Raw genomic sequence first — 22,940 nt, 5'->3', positions numbered from 1 at the left:
CTCCTGTTCCCATGAGTGGTCCCCGTGCAGTGGTGGCACCGTGGGAATGAGCGAGGCCAGCAAGCCCGGCATCTGTGGGCACGTACCTGCAAGAGGATGCTTTCAAATGCACCCTGGTGTTTCATATGACACTTGAAATAGCTGAGTTGTTGGCATGGCATGGGTATATACTTGCAGCCAGAGAGTTTTGCTCTTTCTCTGTACCAGGATTTCTCAGTGTTTGCAAAATTTCTGCCAGAAAGCTGTGCATGTTGTGAAGTTCAGATGAAGCTTGCTGGTGTGATAAGCTCTCTCCTTACCCCAAACATGCTGCTTAGTTCTTCTTTTCATGAAATTGGGGGTGTTCCAGGTTCCCTGCAGCTGCTTTCAACCACTGTACAGTTCTGTGCTTGCTCTCTTTCCAGGTGAAGAGCGGTTTGTACCCAAAATGCCTGGAGGCTTTGTCTGTCTCATAGGAGAAGGTGGTGACTATCGTGTTCAGTAAAGGCAAGTTTAGAAAAGGCTGTGGCTTCCAGAAAGGGTACAAGATGACCTTGATTATCCTGTGCAATTGTATCATTAACCACATCTTCCAGTAAGGGATGTGTGAGCCTAGTCTCACTGAGGGGTCCATAGAGGACAGCAGCTGATACCTTATCAGAAAACCTTTTCTTGATGGAGTGTCGTCGTAAGAATAATACACTTGTCCTGCAAGTAAATCTGGTTTCAGCTGCAAGTTCCTTGCTGCAAGAACGTGCATCCATGCAACGTTCCCTGGAGAAATAAGAGGGGAGAGAAACAAGTATTCAGGAGGAGCTAAATTTTCCTGTTTACTGTAGAATGAGTACACGGGATCTGCTGGCTTCAGTGCTGCGAAGTAGGGAAAGCACTCATCGTGTTACTCTGCTGTACTGCAGAGAGACTGAGTAGTTAATCCAGACCTCCGAGATCCTTTAAACCTTTGGTGTCCCCTTTGAGCTGGACAATTAATGTGCCTTGTGATACTGGTTCACGTGAAGCGAAAGGGCAGTGTTTTGCAGTGAGAGCAGGATGAATGGGAGGCAGTGCTCATGGGTTTTATTCCTGGCTCTGCTGTGAGCCTTTGAAGAAGTCACTTGATTTATCTAGGCCTGATTCTTCTCTAGCAGCATTTTCAAACTACTGTTATCTGCACTTTTGGAAAAAGACATATAAGTGTGCTGCACAGAAATAACTAAAACTCTGCATGATTTAATGGTGAGTTATACTCCCCTGAAATGCATTCAACACCACAACAAACTGTTTCTATAGGTTTTTTGAGTGGTTTCTCGTGCTTGCTAAAATCAGTTATGTAGTACAGCCTTTTTTCCAAGGAATTTTACAAGTAGCGTGAATTAATTTTCCTTCTAATAAAGCAGAAATTAAGTATCTTTTCAAACCAAACACATTTTAAAAATGTTGCCTGAATTTCTCTCTCTCCCTCCCTCCTCCCCCCCCCGTATCCCTTGAAACATTTACCTAGAAAAAGAAAGATTGGATCTCTATCCTTTTTTCCCCTGACTTTTTCCAGTTTTCTAAACAGCATTCTCCCTATATTGAGAGGAAGAAAAAAAAGAAAACCCTTCCTAGGAAAAATGAGAGAATGTAAACAACTGTTTTAAAAATGCTTTTAGCCAGTCTAAGTTCTGTGGTTATAAAAATATCAGTGCTTATTTACCATACGCATCTCTCTGTCTTGGAAGATTATGGTTAAGCTGACTTGTAAAATCCCCTGTGACTAAAACAGCCTGGTAGCGCCGCATGCAAAGAGATCAATCGTTCACTCACCTACGTATGTGTGATTGCGCTCTGTGTTTTCAGGCTCCAGGTAGTTCAACACACCATTCCTGGCTTTGGCAAACAAATACAGCTCTTGAAGAAACGTTGCTTTTTCCCCATACACTGTGTTTGCACGGATGATGCAGGTTGTGAGTTTACCACCGTTGCTCAGCTGTAAAATCAGGGGGGCATGTTAGTGAGTGACGGATTCGGAGATGAAATCTTCCACAGTGATGTTAGGTTTGCCAGATAAAACCAAAACATGGGAATATTGGGCTAGAGGAGCTGACATTTCCAGAGATGCTCTGGACACTTAGGACCTGGCTTGGGTCCCTAAAAATGCAAGGAGGTGACCGGTTTGATGATTTTTTTTTTTTTTTTTCCATAGCACACCTGCACTCATGTGGTGCTCACTGAGACATGTTGGATTGGAGGGGTGTTAATTCTTCTGCAGTTGTGAGGTATAAATGAGTATTTGCAACAATCTAAATCAGGTACCAGAGGAAGCCAGCTAAGCTGGCTGGCCTCAAACTGAAACCAGGAGAGAGAAATGCTCCAGGCAGTGATTTAGGACACAGGTCTCATTTTTACATTCTGCTTCATCCTCTGGAAGAACTCATCTGTCTGCTGACGTACTGGCAGTCTAAAACCACTAGCCAGCTAACTAAGGTAGATGACTGACTCCGGGTACACTAGTCTTTTTGATTCTTAAATTACTCTTAAATTACCCCTTTATGCAGTATGAACTAGGTGAACCTGGTTTTTTAGGCCCTAATTTAACACAGCTCTTTCCAAAGTTACACTCCTTCTGGTGGAGTTAAAGCACAGGCTCAAAGGGCAGCACCCTTTGATCTTGCGAGAGTTTGGCCGCTTCCTGAAGAGGGAATATCAGGCTCTGGCAATGAGGCAAGTCAAGGCAACAGTTGGGTACACACTTAGATATGAGTTGTGGGGTCTTTCTAACCATCCTTCTCCTTCCTCTCTGCCTGTGCCGGGGTTGCTACCATTGACTTTTGTACCTTTTTTCCATTGGCTTCAAATACAAGTTTTTCTGCCATGGCCTTTGTCTTCCCATAAGGCATCTCCACTTCCCCACTGTATTTGGTGTCCTCATTTCCTCTGAAATAGATTGTGAGAGATGGTGAGTGAGCATGGAATAGAACACAGGGCTTAGAGACATTTGTCACAGCATGATTTACTCTGCAATCCCTGCTCTCCGGGGTCTTACCGCCGGCTGCGAGTTATATGAATCTGAGGTTCTTGCTGCAGTTTGGGAGAAAGAAGGCCTCAAGAAATACCAGATGGTTCTAGGTGTTCACAGGCTGGTTTGCATGAGGGCGGTGGTTTGATTTCTGAGGGCTGTATTTGTTTTTGTCTAATAGTGTGATTGAAGTAAACAATATTCTGGCAGGCAAATTAGAAGGCAGTGCAGTTAGCTTTTTAAGCAACTCACAAGTGGCTGAACGAGGTGGAAAGAGCACAAGAAGATGGAGGGCAGGAAAATGAGAGCAATCCTACTTCATTTTTTCATTAGAGGTAGAGAAAAGTCTCTCATGAGCCATAAACCAAAAGGAGAAGCTGCTGCTTAATTTTCTCACGGAGTTGATTGGAGTTCAGAGACGTTTACCAGTGACGTGATAGAGCTGCTAGTGATCAATGGGACAACTTGCAAGCAGTGGCTTTGCGCTGGAATTATTCCTTCATCTCCCCTAGCAAATTAAGCTCGAGGGAAAGAGCAAAGAAGGGGACCCATGATTACAGGCAAGCAGGGCTTGCAGCCATGCTGGGGGCACTTGGTTGTCACTATGGAAAACAACATGCTCCTCAGCCTCCTAACTTACATCTGCAAGGAGGAAAGCCCATGGGATCTAACATGTAACTGGCCTCACAGGCCCTGAAGTAAGTCTAAGGAGAACCAAGAAAGCAGCTCTGTTCCCCACCAGTGCGCTGATGTTTTGTCTCAGTGGTCCTAGATCAATACTAGTCCATTGCAGGATTCGGTTAAGCAGATTCAAGTGGGCTCTGGGGGAGCTGGGGAGTGAAGAAACCTTGTTTGAAGCTTTGGGAAGGACCATCCATGAATACCATAGTGGCCACTTGCCCCCCTGTCGCCATGACTAGCATGGATAAGCTCTCTTGCCCTCTGTGTGCTGCAAGAGATTTCCTTCACATTTTTAAATTAATTTGCTCTATGTTTTGCGCTTGTAGAGAAATTCACCTGACGCAAACAGCAGACTTTGCCAGGCATGTGGTACCCCCACCCAGGGCAACGGAGAATTATCACGCTCCTTTTGCAGATGGGGCTCGATGCACCCCTTGGAAGGGTTAAGTGGCCTGTGACAAGTTCCTGCAGCAAATCTGCAGCAGAGGTCTTTTTGTCAAACACTGGGTCTCGGGAGAGCAAGCTCTGCCTTGGGCTCCATGTTTGACCTTGGGCAACTTGCTTACTCTCTTCTGTGCTCAGATCTCCATGTGTAAAACATGGATAATGCTGTTGCCTTTCTCTTGTCTATTCGGCAGTCTACTATCTTGTGTGTCAGATATCCCAGCTGAGATCAGGGCCTTCTTGTGCTACGGCAACAGAAATAAATTCGGAGCATCAGAAGTACGGCCTCCCCGCGTACCCAAGGCTTTTCTCACAAAGCCCTCCTCCCCTTCCCTGTGTTTGAGGGTGATGAGCGAGAGACAAACCAGAAAACAAGCAAGACAAAAGATTGATTGTGTGTGGTTTGTTGCAAGCCCGGGAGAGGCCCCAAACAATTAGGGGGGTTATCTAGAAGTTCTAGTTTTAATTGCTTTCTTTTTTTTTTTAATACAAATTTTTTTTTCACCTTGCAAAGCTTTTGAAAAGCAGCAGCTTCACAAAGGGGCAAACCTGCCTGCCGTTCCCCGGCTGCAGAGCTCTGCTCGTGTTTGCCTCCCCCCACCCCTTTTGAAGCCTGGTAGTAACAAAGAGCTCAGCATAATGCTCTTGCTTTTCAAAACGATCACAGATAACTGAACGCTAATAAGACTGGAGCAGCATTGTCAGAAGGTATCTCAGCAGTGGCTCTCTCAGAGGGATTGAGACTGACAGAGGCATTTTCTATTATTGTCGGATGCTGAGGTGTGAGCATTATCCCTGCACCCATCACCCCGTCCGGAGACTAATCATGCTTTGTCTGTGTCAATTCCCAAGCACGTAAAAGTGAGTTAAATAAAATTGTACAAGGAATGATGGAGAAAGGGGACAGAGAAAAAGAAAAAGGAAGGCAGGCGGGATCATGGACTGTGAGGGAGAAGAGCAGAACAGATTGGGTGGGGACAGGGGAGATGAGAAGAGGAGGAAGGGGGAAGACGCATCACCTGTGCTTTCAGTGTGGAAAATGGAACCGTATGACGTTGCCTTCCAGTCTTCACTGGGCTCCCTATTGAGGCAAGTGGTGTAATTTTTTACTGAGGGTCTGACCCTTCTCTCATTTTGTAGTCTGTAATTCCCTTAGTTTAAAATCAAAGTCATTTCAGAACGAGGACCACTCTCGGGCTTTCTCCTAGCATCATGGGAGAACCTGACTGTGTTCTGCAAAACAAGTTAAAGGCTCTAGGCGGTGGTTTTATTTGCATTTGTGCTGGGGAAAGATTGGAGTTGGTGGACAGAGGGTGCTCATGTGTAGGTCTATGAGCGTCAGCCCAGATGGGTTTTTGCTTGCACCCACTGGTACCGCCATTACAAGCCAAAGGCAAGATTGTGGGTAGATTTTTCAGACATCTATTCACATCTCTCTTAAGTCACAGGACTAAAATACTGACAAGGATGTGCCTGTATCTACATTCATTTCTAGAAATTATTTAGATACGCTAATGACCAAATTCCATAGTTTTTCAGTGACACAGAGCCTCTAGTGCTCATGGTCCCAAGTGGATTGAGATTTTTTGCTCTCATGGATGGTTTTCATAAGCCAGACATTTATTCTACAGATTTGGGTGCTTAAACATTTTTCAGGAACAACTGGGTTATGCCTTAGCTTACTTGTGATTATGAAATTTAGGCTTGCAGGTCATTTGAAGTTACGGCTCAAGCAGTCTTTTCTAGCTGGGCTCAAATTTCTAGAGCCAAATGACTGAAGCTGTGTCCAGACTGGCTGCCTATAGAGACAAAACTTGACTTTGAGCCAGTTCCCCTTTGCCCACAAGTTTCCATGGTTTGAACGGTCTGTATGGGTACAACCATGCTTGAAATCAGCAAGGAGCCTTACAATGGTACGTATCAGACTGCAGCTATCTCTACTTGACTTCAAATTTAACCTAAAACTTCGGCTCCTGGTCTTCAGAAATATCAGCCCAGTTCCCAAGGTGCAAGTACTGTTGCCCCATGAATACAAAAGGTATCCAGGTGCTGAGTCCTGAGCAGGAGTATCAGCTGATTGTGAAAGTCAGCTCTGGATATCAAAGATCTATAAGCAAAACCCCCCTTCAAATCATAATTTTGACCACTGTCTTTGTATTACTCCAAATCCCACTTTTGCTGTAGGAGGTTTTCTAAAGCTCTGCTTCTTCTTCTGGGTCTGTGGTCAGTCTCATAGGAACCACATACAGAAGAGAGAGGTTGAACATAATGCCCAAAAGTGTAAAGTCTAGGAGTTAGCCCTCGTAAGCATGTTGCCAGGAAGAAGGATTTTGAGGGACAGAAGGGTGCAATTTACAGGTCAGATCCGGGTCACAGAAGAGTGTAATTACACATGAACTCTGCAAGGCAACTTCACACCAAATGCATCTGTTCCCTAAGACTATGTGGCCAACTAGCTTTTCTCAGAGATAGTGCTAAAATAGTCTGTATGCATTCGACCGCATTTGATAATAGGAGCTGGGTACAGGCTTGCTATCGATTCACCCTGGAGCTGAAAAGAAGAGGGAGGGGGGGGGGGGATAACAGTAGAGCACCACCTGCCCTTTGGATTGACTCAGTGTGAGGGGAGAGCAAAAGCTCTGACCCAACAGCAGGATACAACTTGACCGTATCACAAGCCTTAAGCATCCGAGACCTCATCTGAAACCCTTATCTAAGCCCTTTTAGGGCTTAGAGGAGCAGCGGTGTACATACAGGGGACAGCCTGGAGGTGCAGTTGGGTCACACATCTCTCAATCAACTCTTTCAATCAGTGGTATCCACTACTGCTCAAGTTTAGGTTGGGAAGAAGTGTCATTCCTGAAAGCAAAGAACAGCAAAGGAGGGTTTTCAAGAAAGATGAGGAATAGACAGGAAGGGGAAGACCCATCTTCTCCTTTGTAGCCACAGCAAAAATCTCCATCTGGTTGCAGTTTCATTGCTGTTTAACCAGAAATCCAGACTAACGGAGAAGATCTGCTTAGCCTTACCTGAACATGGGCTCATGGGAGGTATTGGGTCCCACTGCAGCAATGGAGCTTGTGTAGACAACGTACGGGACATTCAGGACACAGCAGGCCCTTAACACATTCTCAGTACCTGGGGGCAGGTTGGGAAGGGCAAACGTTAACCACCTTGCCTTGATTCCTGTCATGCAAATCAAAAGAGATTTCCAGACTTGGGATTCTAACTTGGAACAGATCCATCTTTTTTATGGCTGAGAAGATGTAAAGCTACAGGTCAGGGCTGCAGTTCCTCAGGTGCGTTTGCACAGGGATGGATGGTTTATAACGTGAGAGTAGCAGTTACATCTACAACTATAATGTGGCTTAACCTCTACGGCTATTGATGACTGACTTAACTTGGCGTCAACAGTTGCTAACAAAAAGGAAGCTGACAGCTCAGCAGGGCAAAACTCCATGTTTTCCATCTTTTTTTGATTCATGGGCAGACTGTCAAATGGTGAATTGCAGCCTTCTGGCAAAAGGATTGGTGTTTTAGTTGCATGCATCGCTCTATACAAGTTCTGCAGGATGACTATGGGGTGAAGATCATTGCAACAGGCTCTAGATAGCTGCAGGTTTTTAAATAAAATAGTGGGGGCAGCTTACACGTCCATGTGAAATCCAGAAGAATCTGAAGCATGGTTTGGTTTAAGCAAGGTTGCTCTAGCTGAACTTGTGGATCAGCATGTGTGGTTTTTGTTTCGCTGGTTTTGGGGGTTGGGGGGGCGGGGTGGGTTTAAATGATTTATGACTCTTCCAGGGATGGTTTTTGCATTCATCATGATTTTGATTCAAGTTGTTTCTACGAGAACCTCAATGACAACAGCACAACCATGGTCGCATACTGAGGGCCTTCAAATCTGATAAAGCAGGTCTTAAAGGAAGCCACCCGTGGGGTTGGTATCTGGAAATCTCCGTGCTATTTATACCAGGCTAATCAGGCTCTGCCCTTGAGCCTTGATGCCGATCTTGCGTGGGGAGGGCTTGTGACTCCTCTGTTCTCTTTGTTGTTAAGGGCATAATCTGAAATTATCAAGGAAATCCTGAGTTTAGGATAATTTCAGAGGGTGTGAATCAATATGAAGACCTGGTGGAAAAGAATCAATTTACTTCTCCATGAGCCTATCACAAAATGTGAAGTTAACTGAGAACCCCTGTTGAGAAACATCACTGGAAACAGCTGAGTTAAAATCCATTCAGCTTAACAAAAAGCAGATTAAAAAGTCTTTAAGCGACTAGATGGAAAAAATAATTCTTGTAGAAGAGGGCTCTTCAATTTAGTCAACAAGACTATGACAGGATTCGGCAGCCAGAGGTTGAAACAGAGGAGAGAATCAAAGCAGAAGATAGATGTAAATTTTTGCCAGAAATGGTAATTAACCATAGCCACACTATTACTCTGCAGCATTGTTATGGCTTGCTGAAAGACATGATAGAGAGCCCATTAACTTGCAGTCCTTAATTCTAGGTGAAAAGTCTTTTGAAAAGGCATAGTCCAATTTAGCCACAAATTGTTGGGCTTAAGGCGGTAACTGGGTGCATCTCTGTGGCCTGAGTTACGCAGAGGAGCCCGCCAGAGGATTGTATAGTTGACCTGTCATGACCCTATTTTTTTTTTTTGTAGCATGAAGGCTGCAGCAGGTATCAAATACAGTTCATTTTTATTCTTTTACCTGGTATGATTTTAGGAGAAAACTTCAGACTAATCTCTCGATTCAAGATTTTGAGAAGTCCCAGTGAGGGCAGCAGCCCCATGTCAGGGAGATCTACGTGGAGCCACCCGAGGGGAGGCAGAAATGGAGAATAGTTTGTCTCTGACAATAAGGCTCCTGTTAAGACATCTCAAACTGTGCTTCTCAAAGAGGCGCTCAGTCACCAGTCACATTGGAAAAAACTTTGCCTGTGTGTTTTTCTGGGAATGTCGCAAACATCTGCAAGAGGTTTGGTTTGCTGAATAGGGGGGTTGCCCAATGTTCACTGCTGTCTGTACAGACCCCACTGCACCAAAGTACCTTGCTCATAGCAGACAGACAATGAAGAGGAAGATCTCACAAAGCCATTAAAAGGCAGTGGTAACCCTCGGGCTCTGAATATTCTCAGTACGCATGCACAGTGCAGGCTCTTAAAAGCATCTGGTTTTGAAAACAACTACAGCAATGAAAAGAAGGATGGAATTTAAATGTTGCCCCTGAATGCATCAGCAAATAGTAGGAGCCCTAAGCAGTAATCGAGTTTGAGATATATATAAAATATATATAAAATGCCTTCCTTGTGGTTAACAACTATTTTAGTAGCTAACAGCCTGAGGTGCCATTGGAATTGCTGCTGTAATAGGGATTTCATTATTTTTATAGCCTGTGCTTATTTCCTAGATTTATGAACAAATTTTCTTTAAGCAGATCTTGCACCTAACATGAAATCAGCTCTTGGTGATAGGAAGAGAGTGTTGTGGAGCTCTCAGTTATGCGTGGCTTGTAGACATGTAATAGCTGTGAACTCTGACTATAATTAAAATAACACCTCCCCCTTAATAGCATGGATGCAGTTCGACTGGAATAGTCTTGCACTGGTATATAGGGTAGATTTTTCTCCCTGGGAAAGCTATAAGGTATCTAGAATAAGAGTTGACTTTTAATTGCTGTCCTTCTCACATACTAAACAGTTTCTTACTGTTATAGAGGCGTGTTCTGAATCACCTCAGTACTATTAGCGAAAGTTATACCCCTGACCAGATTAACTATATATATGGGTCCAGATTTGACTTCCTAAGCTGAAGCTTTGGCAGTGGAGAGGAGCAGCACCGCCTGCCCTGAGCAAGGGCAGCGGGGCAAAGGCAGAAACTTCCCTGCTGGGGAGGAGAGGTCCTGGGCACCGCTCTCATCTCATAGCAGAGTGGTGTGTGTGTGAAATCCAGGGGGCAAGGGAGCACTCAATCAGAGCGGATATGTTTGTTGTAGCCTCTTGTATGACTACACCAAAGCGTGCAAATTTCAGGCTGTAGTTAATTGCTTGTTTTAAAGAGCTTACCCCCAACGTTGACAGCTCTCATTTCCCAAAAGGGCACAGTGTTTTTGTAGTCCACGACAGCAGCTGTGTGAATAACCACGTGAACTCCCCGCATGGCAGCAAGGAGCAGATTGTAGTCTTGAATGTCTCCTTTCATCACTGTCACATGAGTGGTAGCTGGAGAAAAAGAATATAACCATAGACGCGGGGGAAAAAATAGTACAAATCAGCACCCTCACCTTCATGCAGCATGAGGATCCTGCTTGGGAAGCTTGCTCCTCTGCAGGGCAAGCTGCAGCACACTCGAACGGCTTTGCCACTTGAATACATTGCACCAGAGGAAGATACATGCCCAATTTTGAACCCCAAGAAGCCAGATCTGTATGTGGTGTAATTCAGCAGATCTGTATGGGGTGTAATTCAGCACAGCACTTTTCCAGTTTGCACCGCCTGTGGGTCAGTGTAACTGTGGCTGTCTCTTGTGCACGGATAGAGCTGAGCGTGAACAGGAGGCCGTTGGCCCAGAGCTGCCGCTGTTACAGGGTTTGCTCCAGCACACGTGAATGAGTGAAGCTGTGCTGAACAATTTCCATAGGACAGAGGATTTTTTAGAGCTTACTGGGGATAATACTGGGGGAATTCAAGGGACATTGCATAGAGCCTTATTTAAATTGCAAATACTATAGATGGGAAGGGAAAGTAATGTAACAGGCTGAAAAGTTTTGTAGGAAATTCTTCACTTTGGTTTCCCTGTCTCCTTTTGCCCCTCTCCTTCTCCCTCAAAATAGCTGTTCCATACATGGCTACTGTTGGCATTTACTGCTAGTTTTCTTGCTCTGAGACAGCGTTGTAATGTCTAATTGGGATGTTTTCCTTTTCTGTAGTTGGGAATAGGCCAGCAAGAAGCTGGGGTTAGGAAGCTGTGCTCCTCAGGGCTTTTGTAATAAGCCAGAGAGCAGTGGCAGTCACGGGACTGCTTTGGGAAGGAGATGCCTCCTCTGCCCTGGGGCTGGTGGCTCCCTGCAGAGCCCCATGCAGCCAGGGATCCGGGTGGCGATTTCTGAAGGATCATGCACATGAGCAGCTCAGGGGAGAGTCTGTGACTCCAGCCGTGGAAGTGTTATGATACATAAACCCACAATGAACAACTACAAGGACAAGGGGATAAAAGAACAGGATTATCCCTCATGAACTCAAAGGAGAGACAACATTCAAGACAGTAGGTCAGCTGGCTGAGCATTTGCTAAGAAGCGTGGCATGTAGGAAGAGGCAGAAGTTTTACAAAAAGGTCAAATTGATTTCTTAATTAGCGTAACCAAGATTTAGTGAACTAGCTCATAGGATTTTTAATATTAAATTTTTTAAATATTGAAGCGCAGAGTTGATTCAGCAAGACTAGAGCAGAACAAGAAAGAAGGCATTGCCTACATAGTAGAGGTAATACACTTGCCTGGAGGAGCAGAGGGCAGGGGAGGATGCTGATGCTGAAAGTCTCTACCAGTGCAGAAAGGTGGAGCAGGGTGTCAGCAAACCCACGGGGGGGATTTTGCTGCTCCTTAGTGGTGAGGAAAAGCCCATAAGCACTCAGGTTGAAGTATCAAATAGTCTCTTTTGCATCAGCTGTCTTAAGGCAGCTGGTGCAATTAAGACCAGCAAGAGAATGATGAGAGCTCAGCCAAACCCAGGGAGGATACACGGCAACCAGGAGAAATTTTCAGATTGATAAGGTTCGGTGAGCTTTATCCAGGCCTACTAAAGAGGTGATGGGCATCACTGCAGCTTTGCTGCATCATCAGCTACTTTGGAGGACTTTTGGAGGAGGCACTGGAAGACTGCAGTAGAGCAAATGAAACACCTGTGCTTAGAAAGGATGTAAAGAAGGAGCCAGGAAATTACAGAACAGCTTGATTTCAACCCTAGGAAATTCAGGAACACACACTTAAACAACATGTGTGTGAGCACCTGTGGGATAATAAGGAGAATAGAAGCTGCTGACATGGATTTGTCAAGAACAAATCAAGTCAGATGAATCTCCTTTGTTCTTATGACAAGTTAACAGGCTGTACGGATATTGTGGAACAGGTCGATGTCATCTATCTTGATTTTAGAAGGGCTTTGGAAACTCTGTGTCTTTCTCGTAAGTGAATTGGTAAAACATGGTCTAAGTAAGCCAAATTAGGGTGAGCACAGAGCTGGCTGAATTACAGTTCCCAGGGAATTGCCAGCTGTGGTAGGTGGCTGCCCTGGGGCTCTCCAGGGCTTATTGCTGTATTTGAGTCTTTTTTATCTCATCAAGAATCTGGCAGATTTGTTCATTAAATCAGCAGATAACATCAGACTGGGAGGGACTGGAAGTAGGCTGGAGGATTAGAGTATAAGCTGAATGTAAGTAATAGAGTCTGGAAAAAAAAAAAAAAAGGTGAAATTTGATAGGGACAAAGAGAAGTTGTTTGGCTGAGTAGGGAAGAGGCAGCAGGTCTTCACAAGAGAATTAAATTGGTCCAGGGCAGCTCAGGAGCTATTGCCTGTCCGCGGAGTCTTGCAACTCTGAAAAAGGCATAATTGTACTGGCAGGTACAAATAGGAGAATAGTTTGCAGGACAGAAGAAATAAATCCATCAGCTTTATTCTGTCCTAACCTCGGTGCAGCTTTTCCAGAAGAGAGCAATGCCAATGCCCAGAGACACAGAAAGTGTGAGCTGCGGAGGGGAGAGGAGCGCCCGAGAGCTGGTTTAGCCTAAAGGAGAAAACAGCATGGAGTGGGAAGGGAGGGACACATTCAAACATACAAACAAGGTGGTTTTCACATCATGAAGATTGTTGTAAAAAACGACAGTATTAACCTATTCTACCTGTAAGGTTAGATGAGAAATCAGGCACTTAAATTGCAGATTAGACCGTACCAACAGTAACGGTCTGACGGTGCAGAAATTGGGTGCCCGAGGTGGCCTGGGGTCAGGATAGAAGAACATCTGTCAGGAAGGTCATGCGGAGCTGATTCTGCCTTAGGGCGAAAGCAACAAGAGGTTGGGATGGTCCTCAGAGCTGCTCCTGCCTCATTTTTCTGTCATTTGCTGTGGTGTTAGGCCACAGACCTCTCCTGGAGCATGGGTTATGGCAGCTCCTTAAGGTTTAAACAGGTTTGGGTTTGATTTTTCTTCAATTATGGGTGCTTTTCAGGCAATTGGCTACCTGAAGCCTGGGGAAACCAGTCTGGTGAGTTCGTCTGCTGATGGAGGATTTCTGATTGCGATATTTCCCTGGGAGTCTTCTAGCTTGCTTTAAGCCTATCTCTTTTCTATTGATATCTCCTAACAGATAGACTCTCCCCTATCATTTTTTCCTCCCTCATTCGAAGCAGGCTGGAGGTTTGGGCAGTCGGAGAGAGGGAGTCGCAGCCCACCATGAACTGTGCAGAGCAGTGTGAGCTGTGCTGGCTTGTTTGGGGGGGGTATTCTCAAATCCAGTAAACCGGGTTGCTTTTCCCCAACATACTTCACTGTAATCAACCCTGGTGAAACATCAGAAGGCAGCTCTCAGAATGTGAGCAAATGGATTAATTTAATATCTTTGAGAGTGTTTACTGAGACTCACCTCTTCCTTTTTTATGCACAGCACAGTAAGGCTGTTATAGGTTTCTCACAATTATTTCTGTAATTTATTTCACAATATCTGCAGCAGATGCTGAGCTTGATACTATTATTGTCAGGGTGTTTTGGTTGTTTTTCTCAGAATTGGTAACTGGTTGGAGCAGTTCAGGAGCATGTTATTTTGTCCCTTTGCTGTTAGTCAGACTGGTTGAGCAGAGGCAACCGGGTGAGCCAAGTTCCCGTGCCAGGTACCCGGTGTGCGTGTCGCACCTTACAGCTGATCCCTGAGAGGGGGCTTAGATCCTCCCTGTGACAGATCTGCTGGGGTTACACACTATGGACCTTTTGCTTTGATTTAGTCCTGTGCTGAAAAATCTCTCTGAGCTGGAAGCTATTCTTCATGCAGTGTGTTTAATCCAGGTTCCTACCCCATGCCTATAACTGTGGCATCTCCAACATAACATCAACTGTCTTGAAAGGGAGGGTTATGGCCGCTAAATAGAAGCTGATGCCCTTTTCTTACCTGTGGTGAATTTTTCTACTTCTTCTCTTGCTACTGAATCAAAAACTCTGACTTCTTTGATGTAGTCTTGCTGAGACAGGAGCTCTACGATCTTCTCCCCTATAAAACCACATCCTCCTGTCACCAGGTAGACCCAGGCTCTATCCATTTCTGAAGTTGTTTTTGTGGTTGAGGAGTAGAGAGAAGGTTGCTGCCAAGATCCTATCGTGCACCGTTAATCTCTCAGACAATGTTTTCTGAACTAAGTCTAAAGTTTAACGGTCATATAAAGTTACTGGCTGAACATTAACTCCATCCAGTTATATATAAATCAGGTTTTCATTGGCACAGTCACACAAGCGCTGCCACAGACATACCAGTGCTGTGTACGGGCCAGTTCGGGGCTCTCTGACTCAGCCTTTCCCTTCTGCCACAGTAGCCCGTGATCAGCGGGGCACCTCCAGCTTGCCTTGGTATGTGGCCAGTCTCAGTCCAAAATTTTGATGCCAGCAGTTTTCCATCCTGGACAGCCCTTTCCCACGGGCCGAATTGTTAGCTGTTGTAGCCTGGACCTCCCCGGGTGCTGCACAAAGATGGCGCGTCCTACAGGTGTACTTAGGGCCGCCATCCTTTAGCGTGCAGCTACACAGCTCTTGTTCCCGTGCACTAGTGAATTCGTACCGATGGTGTACAGCAGCAGATTTGCCCTGAGCTGTATTGTCCACAACACAGGCAGGGTCAGGAAGGGTTATCTGCAACTTTACCATCACTGTCTCTGTCAGTTTGATTATGTAGTATGGCTCTGCTGAATGAGTTCATCTTTCAGTTGGAATATTTGCATGCATACGTACACAAAGTCCTCTCTTAATTTGAAAAATGTCTAGTAGTAAAAGCTCTACCGCATCTTTTGGCAAATTGTTACAATGGTTAATTATCATCATCTTTAGAAGAGTGGACTGTTGTTTTTTATTTGCCAGATAGTGGCTAATACACTTTTTCCTTGCTAGGCTGCAAAGGCTGTGTGCTATCCAGTTGTCATATGAATTTTATTTAAAGAAAGGGATTGGCTTTGGCTAAGGGTGCTTAATCCTGTCCAAAGGGGTGGGGGCCCTGTGGCACGGCTGTTTCTCTCTCTGCCTCTCATAAAGAGTCTGAAAGATAACTAAGTTGGGCCCGATCAGCTACCAGGCTCTTTTTTTATTGCCTTAAGTCTGGAGTAGTCAAATATTTTCCAATCCATCTTTGGACCAACTTGTCGCTGTTTTTTGTGAACTGTAGACACACTGCCCTAAAAGAGGTATCAGTGACAAACAGGGTAATGTAATTTCCCTGCTTACTTTTTTCTTTATAATAAGTACATAGCCGTAGCTGCCTTTCTGGCCATAGTGTTGCTTGGGGAAGCTTAGGAACAGTTCGTTCCCATATCAGGATTGCTGTTTCCCTGTCCCCGGTGTCATGGTCTGTGTGCATGGGTTGCAGATGCTGCCTCAGGCTGAGTTGGGGTGGGGGTACTCCTGGTGCCCTTCCCTGGTTGTGTACAACAGGCTGAAATGTGGAGCGCTATAGTGTTGGAGTCATTTTTACTATAGTGCTAATGTTTATCTCTGTTTAAGAAAGCAGGCTGTATAGCAACCTGCTACTCTGCTGAGCATGTGGTTATGAAGAGTTAACACAGTGTATTCAAGGAGTAACCGTGTTTGGTTTGTGTGCGTGTATATATATATTTTTAATCAGCTCCTGCTAGAAGTTCAATCTGTTCAACTGTACCATTGATTTTTCTTGTGCTGTGTTAAGCGTTAGGAAAAGCGCCGGTTCCCCTTGCTGTGATTACAATCAGTGGCCATAATGGCCCAGAGACCAACATGGGCCTGATGCTAATTTGGTGCTTGGCAGGCCAGCGCAGCCACAAACGTCCCGAGAAATTAATTTAGCCTTTTATCCAGCAACTCCCAATCTGTACAGTAGTGATTAACAGAACTGCCTTCCCTCAGAGGACTTTTTGCAAGGATAAATATATCAGAGTCGGAGGTGTTAGGACACAAAACCCGAGATAAATACACCCTGAGAGACCCAGAGAAGTGCTGCATGGGAATGTTTGGCATCAAGTAACCTTGAGTACGTCCTCATCAGTGATGCAAAAAGCTGTATGAAGCAGAGGCCTTGACACCGTGGACATTTCTCAGTGTTTACAAGACTCAGACTTTGCTACAACATTGGTATCTGCATATCTGCAGTATAATCTGATCAGCAGGGGAAAAAAATTGGCTGGGATTTACATATCTCTTGTTTTCGTTAGCATATAAAAAAACAAGTTCAGAAACCAGAACTGTCACGTCTCTGACAGAAGCAGCCCAGGCCCTCTCCTACAGCCACGGCTCAGGCGCTCCCTTTGCAAACAGGTACTCGCATCTGAATGGGGAGCGGTTGCCAGAGTAGGAAGGTTTATTTTTTTTAAAAAAAAAGTCCCTAACCACATCCTCTGCTACCCGTTTGAATTGTCACATGAGGTAACGAGTCGGGGGGTCTACATAAGCCCAGAGGCAAAGTCAGAGACAGCGCAAGTGGGCAAAGGCAGTGGGTTCTGGAGGAGGCAGATGCCCAGGAGGCACCAGGGGATGGCGGGGAGGGGGCCCGGGCAGCCGTTGCTGCCTTAGATTAGCCAACTCGGCTTCCTAGAACTGTAAAGAAACTTCTGAGGAAGTGAGGCAAGTTGCAAATAACAACAGATTTTAATTTAGAATCATAGGATCATTTTGGTTGGAAGAGACCTGTAAGATCACCAAGTCCAACTGTTAACCCAGTGCTGCCAAGGTATCACTAAACCATGTCCCTCAGCACCACTTCTACACATCTTTTAAATACCTCCAGGGTATTTATTTGAGGCGACTCAACCACTTCCCTGGGCAGCCTGTTCCAGTGCTTGACAACCCTTTCAGTGAAGACATTTTCCCTAATATCAATCCTAAACCTCCCCTGGTGCAACTTGAAGCCATTTCCTCTTGTCCCATCACCTGTTCCTTGGGAGAAGAGACCAGCACTCACCTGGCTACCCCCTCCTTCAGGGAGCTGTAGAGAGCGATAAGGTCTCCCCTCAGCCTCCTTTTCTCCAGGCGGAACACCCCCAGTTCCCTCAGCCTCTCCTCATAGAACTTGTGCTCTAAATTTACATTTTTAAGCACTGCAGACCTCTCTCTGGCTAGTTCCCCATCAGGCGGTCTGCTGCAGCCAGCGCCTGCTCAGTGGAGGGAAAGCTGTGATCCTGCGCTGCTGTAAAACTCCTGCAGGAACAGGAGGGCTGTTCCTGCAGGACGAGTCTGCCCTATCTAGGTAGTGCCTCGCTCCGCAATGCAAAGCAAGATGCTCAAAGGTGACACTGCTTGAAGGCTTACCCAGGCTGCTTTAGGAATTTCGTGGCTCACCACAGAGGCAGGATGTGCCCCTGTGTTTGGTTCGTGTGGTTGGAAATGCAGAGTGGTGACTAAGTGTGTCCTAGAGACACATCTCAAACCTCTGAGGTGGTGGTCCCGCTTGCTGAAGCAGTCTGGCAATATCTGCAGAAGAGCCAGTACCACCATGGGCAAAGAACAAGGAAACTGTCAGATTTGACTTCAGTTAACGAAGGCCCTTTTGGCCCCTCCACCCCACAGACGAGGACCACAAGCAGGGTCTTCATGCACAGTCTTGTTTTTTAAGAGACCTGCAAACACCTAGTCAGAGAAAGTTGAGACGGCAAGAAAGAAAAAGAGATGCCCTAATGTCAGGATGCAGTTTGCTTGAACTTGCTCTGAACTTTGTAAATACAGGACACCTGACATCATATTCATTTACAGTATGTTTATTTCTCAGTGCATTACATGAAAGGTCTTTGGTATTTGTGGGTTCTTGAATACTGTTCCCACTCTGCTCTGTAAGAAAATGCTGAATACAAAACATTCCATATACAGTAACAAACCCCATAGCAAATAAAGAGAAATAGATATTTTGAACAATAACATAGCAATATGAAAACAGATAAGTAACCATGCAAGAGGTGGAACAAACAGGTTGTGTTTACAACAAACATTAGAGCCTGCCATAAATGAGTTCATCATGTCAGATGAGATTTATTCTTGCTCTAAGTTAAGAAATTACATGATTGCAAGATACTGCGTATGGCTGCCCTATAAAAGACCAAATGGTTGTAAAGCTTATTACAATGAGAGGAGCCGGGACCATTTGCACACATACGAAACAAACTGATATAAATAAAAAAAAAAATACTGTGTAAAATAACTGATGAAAAAGTTAACATTTCCTTCTATGGATGGGAATGTGCTTTGTGGACAATTATAGCACCTTTGAATTGCTTGGTTTCAACACAATCACAGAAACTGCGAGTAGTTTAAACTCCTATTCCACCAAACACCAGAATGGAATGTAATCTCGAATAACACAGAGGCTGTAAACGTGGACAATGGATTTCCAATAAATTGTATCAAGCAGTAATTCCAGAAGCTGATTGTCTTTTAGAAGCCTTTGTCACAGTGGTCAGGTTCCTACATTAAAATAGTTCATTGCAGAAACTGGGACTGAACCCCAGTCCCAGAGCCAAACTCTCGGAAAGCCGCCTGTGAGCCATGCGCTCTGCTCGCCTGAAAGCAGCACTGTCCGCGCCAGCTGAAGCGCTGGCTCAGGTTTTTATGGCCCATTCCTGTGAGAGTTGACAGCAAAATGACTGTGGAGTTTGGTGGGAACAGGTGAGGGCTCTTCTCTCTAGTTTATTCCCATTTCCCTGGGCTGCTACCAATTCTTTACAGTAAGTGCAAATTAGATACTCTGGAGAGAGGCATTCTCCACCTCCCAGGAGTACCGGGTTGCTGGTGAACGTGAGGGTGCACGAATTGCAAAGATTTTCGGTTGTGCAATGCGCTGCTGCTTCTGGTTAGCTCAAGGCAAGGAAAATGCGTTACTGCTACCAGAACCGATCCAAGTCAAAAACACATTGGAGCTCAAAGAAACATTAAGAATTTTAAAAAAGTCTTAGGAAGAAAAGGAAAAGAACACACTATGGTATTGCACAGTATGCATGTAAGATAAAGCACTAAACATTTCAATTAAAATATATTTCTAAATGAGCACGCATTCAAAATAAATCCACTCTCTAAGTTACACAGGCATGGCAGGATGCATTCTATGCCCTGGCTAAAATGAATCTTAGTATCCTGCCTAAGATGGAAAACGTGGTTGGAGTGGTTTGCTTCATCATGAATATTGCTAATGTCAGCGTGTGAGGCTGTGTTCACCTTTACAATATAATTAAACTGGGACTGCACAACAGTGTGGTCCAACCCTTGTGTAAGTAGAGAGGAATGAAACCCCAGCTGAGAGAGAAAGTCCATTTGGTATACTCCTACTGTCACCCAAATTAAAGATACAGTACCGCATAAGAAAGAGATGTAGCTAAATAAAGCAAGAAGTGCGGGGAGAGAAAAATTACATAGCTCATACAGAAATCTGGAAAAGTCAATAATTAAAACTGTTGCAACCCAAACCTAACCAGTCTTTTGACAATTGACTTGGCAGGATTCATTGCAAACAACTTCCATTAAATTTCCTTTCATCTTGCCAGTAATTTGTTTTAAATAATTTTAAGTCCAAAATCTTAGTCAATATGAGTGACTTGAAGAGAGTACTCCTCAAGCTAATGCAACAGCTTTGAACTCAGGAAGACAAAGTTGGAGGAAGAAAAATTTCTCTTTCAATTCAGTGTGAAGGCTCCATAACATCAGGGAAGTGAAAATAGCCCTATTGTACTCCCTCTTCTCCAAATTCAACCCTGTAGCTACAGGACCAGTGAAACCAAATTTTGCCATTTCCCTTTTTAAAGATTGCTTTGGTTTAGTTTAGTTCCTGAAACTGCCATGAGGCAACTTTCTTAATGTGGCACGCGACTACAGCTAGCACCAACCTGCCCAGTGCACACGTTTAGACTGAGCTGAGATTTCTCCTCAGCCTTCAGGGCCTGGTTGTCCAACACCCGCTGGGAGGCACCCGGGGCTCTCTCCTGGAAGCCACCAGCTCTGTCTTGTCATGTCCATGTGATCAAGACCAAGATGGTCCCTATTCAACAAAGAGATAATCAAGTACTTCTCAATTCCTACATAGTAATCACCCTGTAAATGGGAAAACATGTGGTTTTGTGCGTTTAATTCTTAAATGGGAAGATTTTTCCAAGACTGTATCAGAACAGAGGGACATGGGCTGCTGTACAGCACTTGAGTGATGCGCTACATGTTGAAAAGCTGAGCTGTTTGTATTTGTGACTGGGTTTAGGCTGAGAGCTGGTTGCCAGCCTTCTTTCAGACACTGATTTAATTCAGCATCTTTTATATACATACTGTCATTAGAGTTAGCACTGGATTAAGAGTTAGTGCTGGGTTTAAAACTAAGATGCATTCAGGAGATTTTATTTCATTCTCCCCAAAGGATTACGAATACAGGATGACTGCTTGAGGTCAGTAACCTTATTGACTTGGGCAGTTTTACTTGTTTTCTTGTCTTCTGCCTATATCGCGCTCCAGCTGTAATTCAGAGTACAGGCAGGCAAAGGGATGCTGGAGCCTGAAGCATCAGCTCTTGGCAACACTCTGCGTTCACTTCAAATGGTGGGGGAAAGAGAGCACCTGATTTTGCCCTGCCTTCAACTCCCCAAAATTTTGTAACACTTTGGGCTTGTTTCTTTGAAATGTCCAAAGAAAAACTTGAGCGTATGGAAGTACAACCTGAACGACATGGGCTGACTGCTGAATGAGCTCCACCACTGGCATTAGCCAAGCAGCGCGAGGATTCAAAAGCCGGGCAAGTAAATGCAGTTACTGCAGCCTCCAAGCCAGCTCAAACCAAGGCTCTTTATTACTTAGCTGTACAGCAGTAAAAAGCCTCTGTAGGAGGCCAGGTTTCTGGTGGTTGCTCAGCATCAACTTACGCCAGTTCACCTGTTTTGAGAGGGACCGTTGGATTTCTAAAGAACAGGGCCAAATAAAGACATATAGTGAATTCAGTCATCCTGAAGCAGCCTATAGCCTGTTCATTTCTGAAAACAGAATGCTCTGCAGAGGAAACATTTGGATGTTTGGTTATCTCTGTAGGTCTACAATGTTTACTATGTACATGGAAAGTTAATTTAATGTGTGGCTAATGTTGGGCTGGCAGGGCTCCTTCATTTTAAGCCTCATTTCCAGTGTACCACATGCCTTAGGAAGATCACTTTGGGCGACAATGGTTGCTGAATACATGGACCACACAAGTCTTTGGAACAGCTTTTGACAGAAATATTGTAGCAGTACCATTTGCCTTTTTCAACCAGCTGTATCTTGCACTAGCAACGATAGAATGCAACCAATTTACCTGACTTGTGCCATAAAATCACAAACACAAACTCAATTTGCTTACCTTCTTCCTGGCTGAATTTGAAAACTGTCATAACAAGGGGGAGGAGGGAAGGGGAATTAAAATATTGGTTCTGTTGATTCCTCTCACCCTTTCTAACAAAACTCACTGCCTCCGTGAATGACATCAACTTGTCTGATTTGGTTTGCACAGCAGGTGTAGTGATTCATCTGTCACTGAAGGGCAGGTTCAACTTCTTAACCCTGGAGCTGGGACTTTCCCCAAAATAACAAGTTATTGCAAAAAGTAAAATGACTTTATATTTAACTCCCAGTGCAAGATAAGCTCTTGACAAGACTCTAATTCCTTAGGCTGTGGTGTGCTACTACACTGTCTCCAGATTCAAATGGCAAGGATTTACTCACAAGATAAAAATGAAACAGTGTGAAAACATTTTTCCTTCTTGATGTAGGATTAAGAAACTATTGCAAAATATCCTTTTCTGTGAACAGTTATTGCTGCTCCTTAAATTAATTATCTCTGGATGTATGCACAAGCTGAGCACAATATGGGAAAATTGCACCATTCCATCGTATTTCATACAAACTGCTCTATATTTTCACAGAAACAGTCTAATCTCACTGAAGATAAAGTCAATGTTGCCATGAATATTTGCATCAAAAGTTCTTGCTTAGCCAACCGCGAATAGAAATAATGCCACTCATGCAAATAGCAACATGAAAAGCCAAGATTTTGATGCTAAAGTCCAAAGAGTAACCTGAAGTTTCAGAGCAACAGTTTTAAATATTCTTTGAATTTTCCAATTTGTTCTTTGCTTAGAAGAAATCCTTGCAGGTCATGCTTTAACGGCCTAGGGAAATGGTATCTTCACCTGGAAGCCAGCATGATGCCACCAACTATACCAACAGACAAGGCTAAGGCTTGGCTTTGAGTCTAGGTGGGATCGATTGTCTCAGGCAGTTAAGCTGCACTTTAACTGAGTAACTTTTAAGGTCAGTGAGGAAATAAGGAGAGGATTAAACTCTTGAGACACAGTCAGGAGGTGTCATTTCTGTAGACAGCTTCTGAGGATACCTGCCATCTGGTATTCCAAAGGCAAAACAAAAAAATCAAGAAAAATGTTCCTAAGACCCTCTCTTGAGCTATGGATGAGCCATTCCCTGCAATAAGGACGTAGTATTGGCCAGATAAGGAAACCCAGTTGCCAACACTGCAGCCTCCTACCCACTTCATTTGCACTCTGCAATTAAGCACTGGGATACTGTATCTTTAACTGGTGAACAGGCACAGAGAACACACAGATGCTC

At 44.5% G+C, this 22,940-nt stretch overlaps 1 protein-coding gene across 1 annotated transcript; it reads right to left on the bottom strand.

The window, feature by feature from the left end:
- Positions 1-313: 313 nt before the first annotated feature.
- On the bottom strand, positions 314-14,464 carry LOC309679837 (3 beta-hydroxysteroid dehydrogenase type 7-like; the record flags this gene model as incomplete). Its single annotated transcript, XM_082493261.1, has 6 exons — positions 14,266-14,464; positions 10,174-10,329; positions 7,132-7,240; positions 2,796-2,895; positions 1,786-1,948; positions 314-753 (listed from the first exon to the last, which is right to left on the bottom strand). Exons 1-6 carry the CDS (start codon positions 14,411-14,413, stop codon positions 314-316), a joined length of 1,116 nt encoding a protein of 371 aa, XP_082349387.1. The 5' UTR covers positions 14,414-14,464.
- Positions 14,465-22,940: the final 8,476 nt, after the last annotated feature.

Source organism: Vanellus vanellus (genome assembly GCF_965231255.1).
Source record: "Vanellus vanellus genome assembly, chromosome: 19".
Lineage (NCBI taxonomy): Eukaryota > Metazoa > Chordata > Aves > Charadriiformes > Charadriidae > Vanellus > Vanellus vanellus.
Note: the sequence above shows the minus strand (reverse complement) of the source record. Positions and strands in the feature narration are given on the sequence as shown.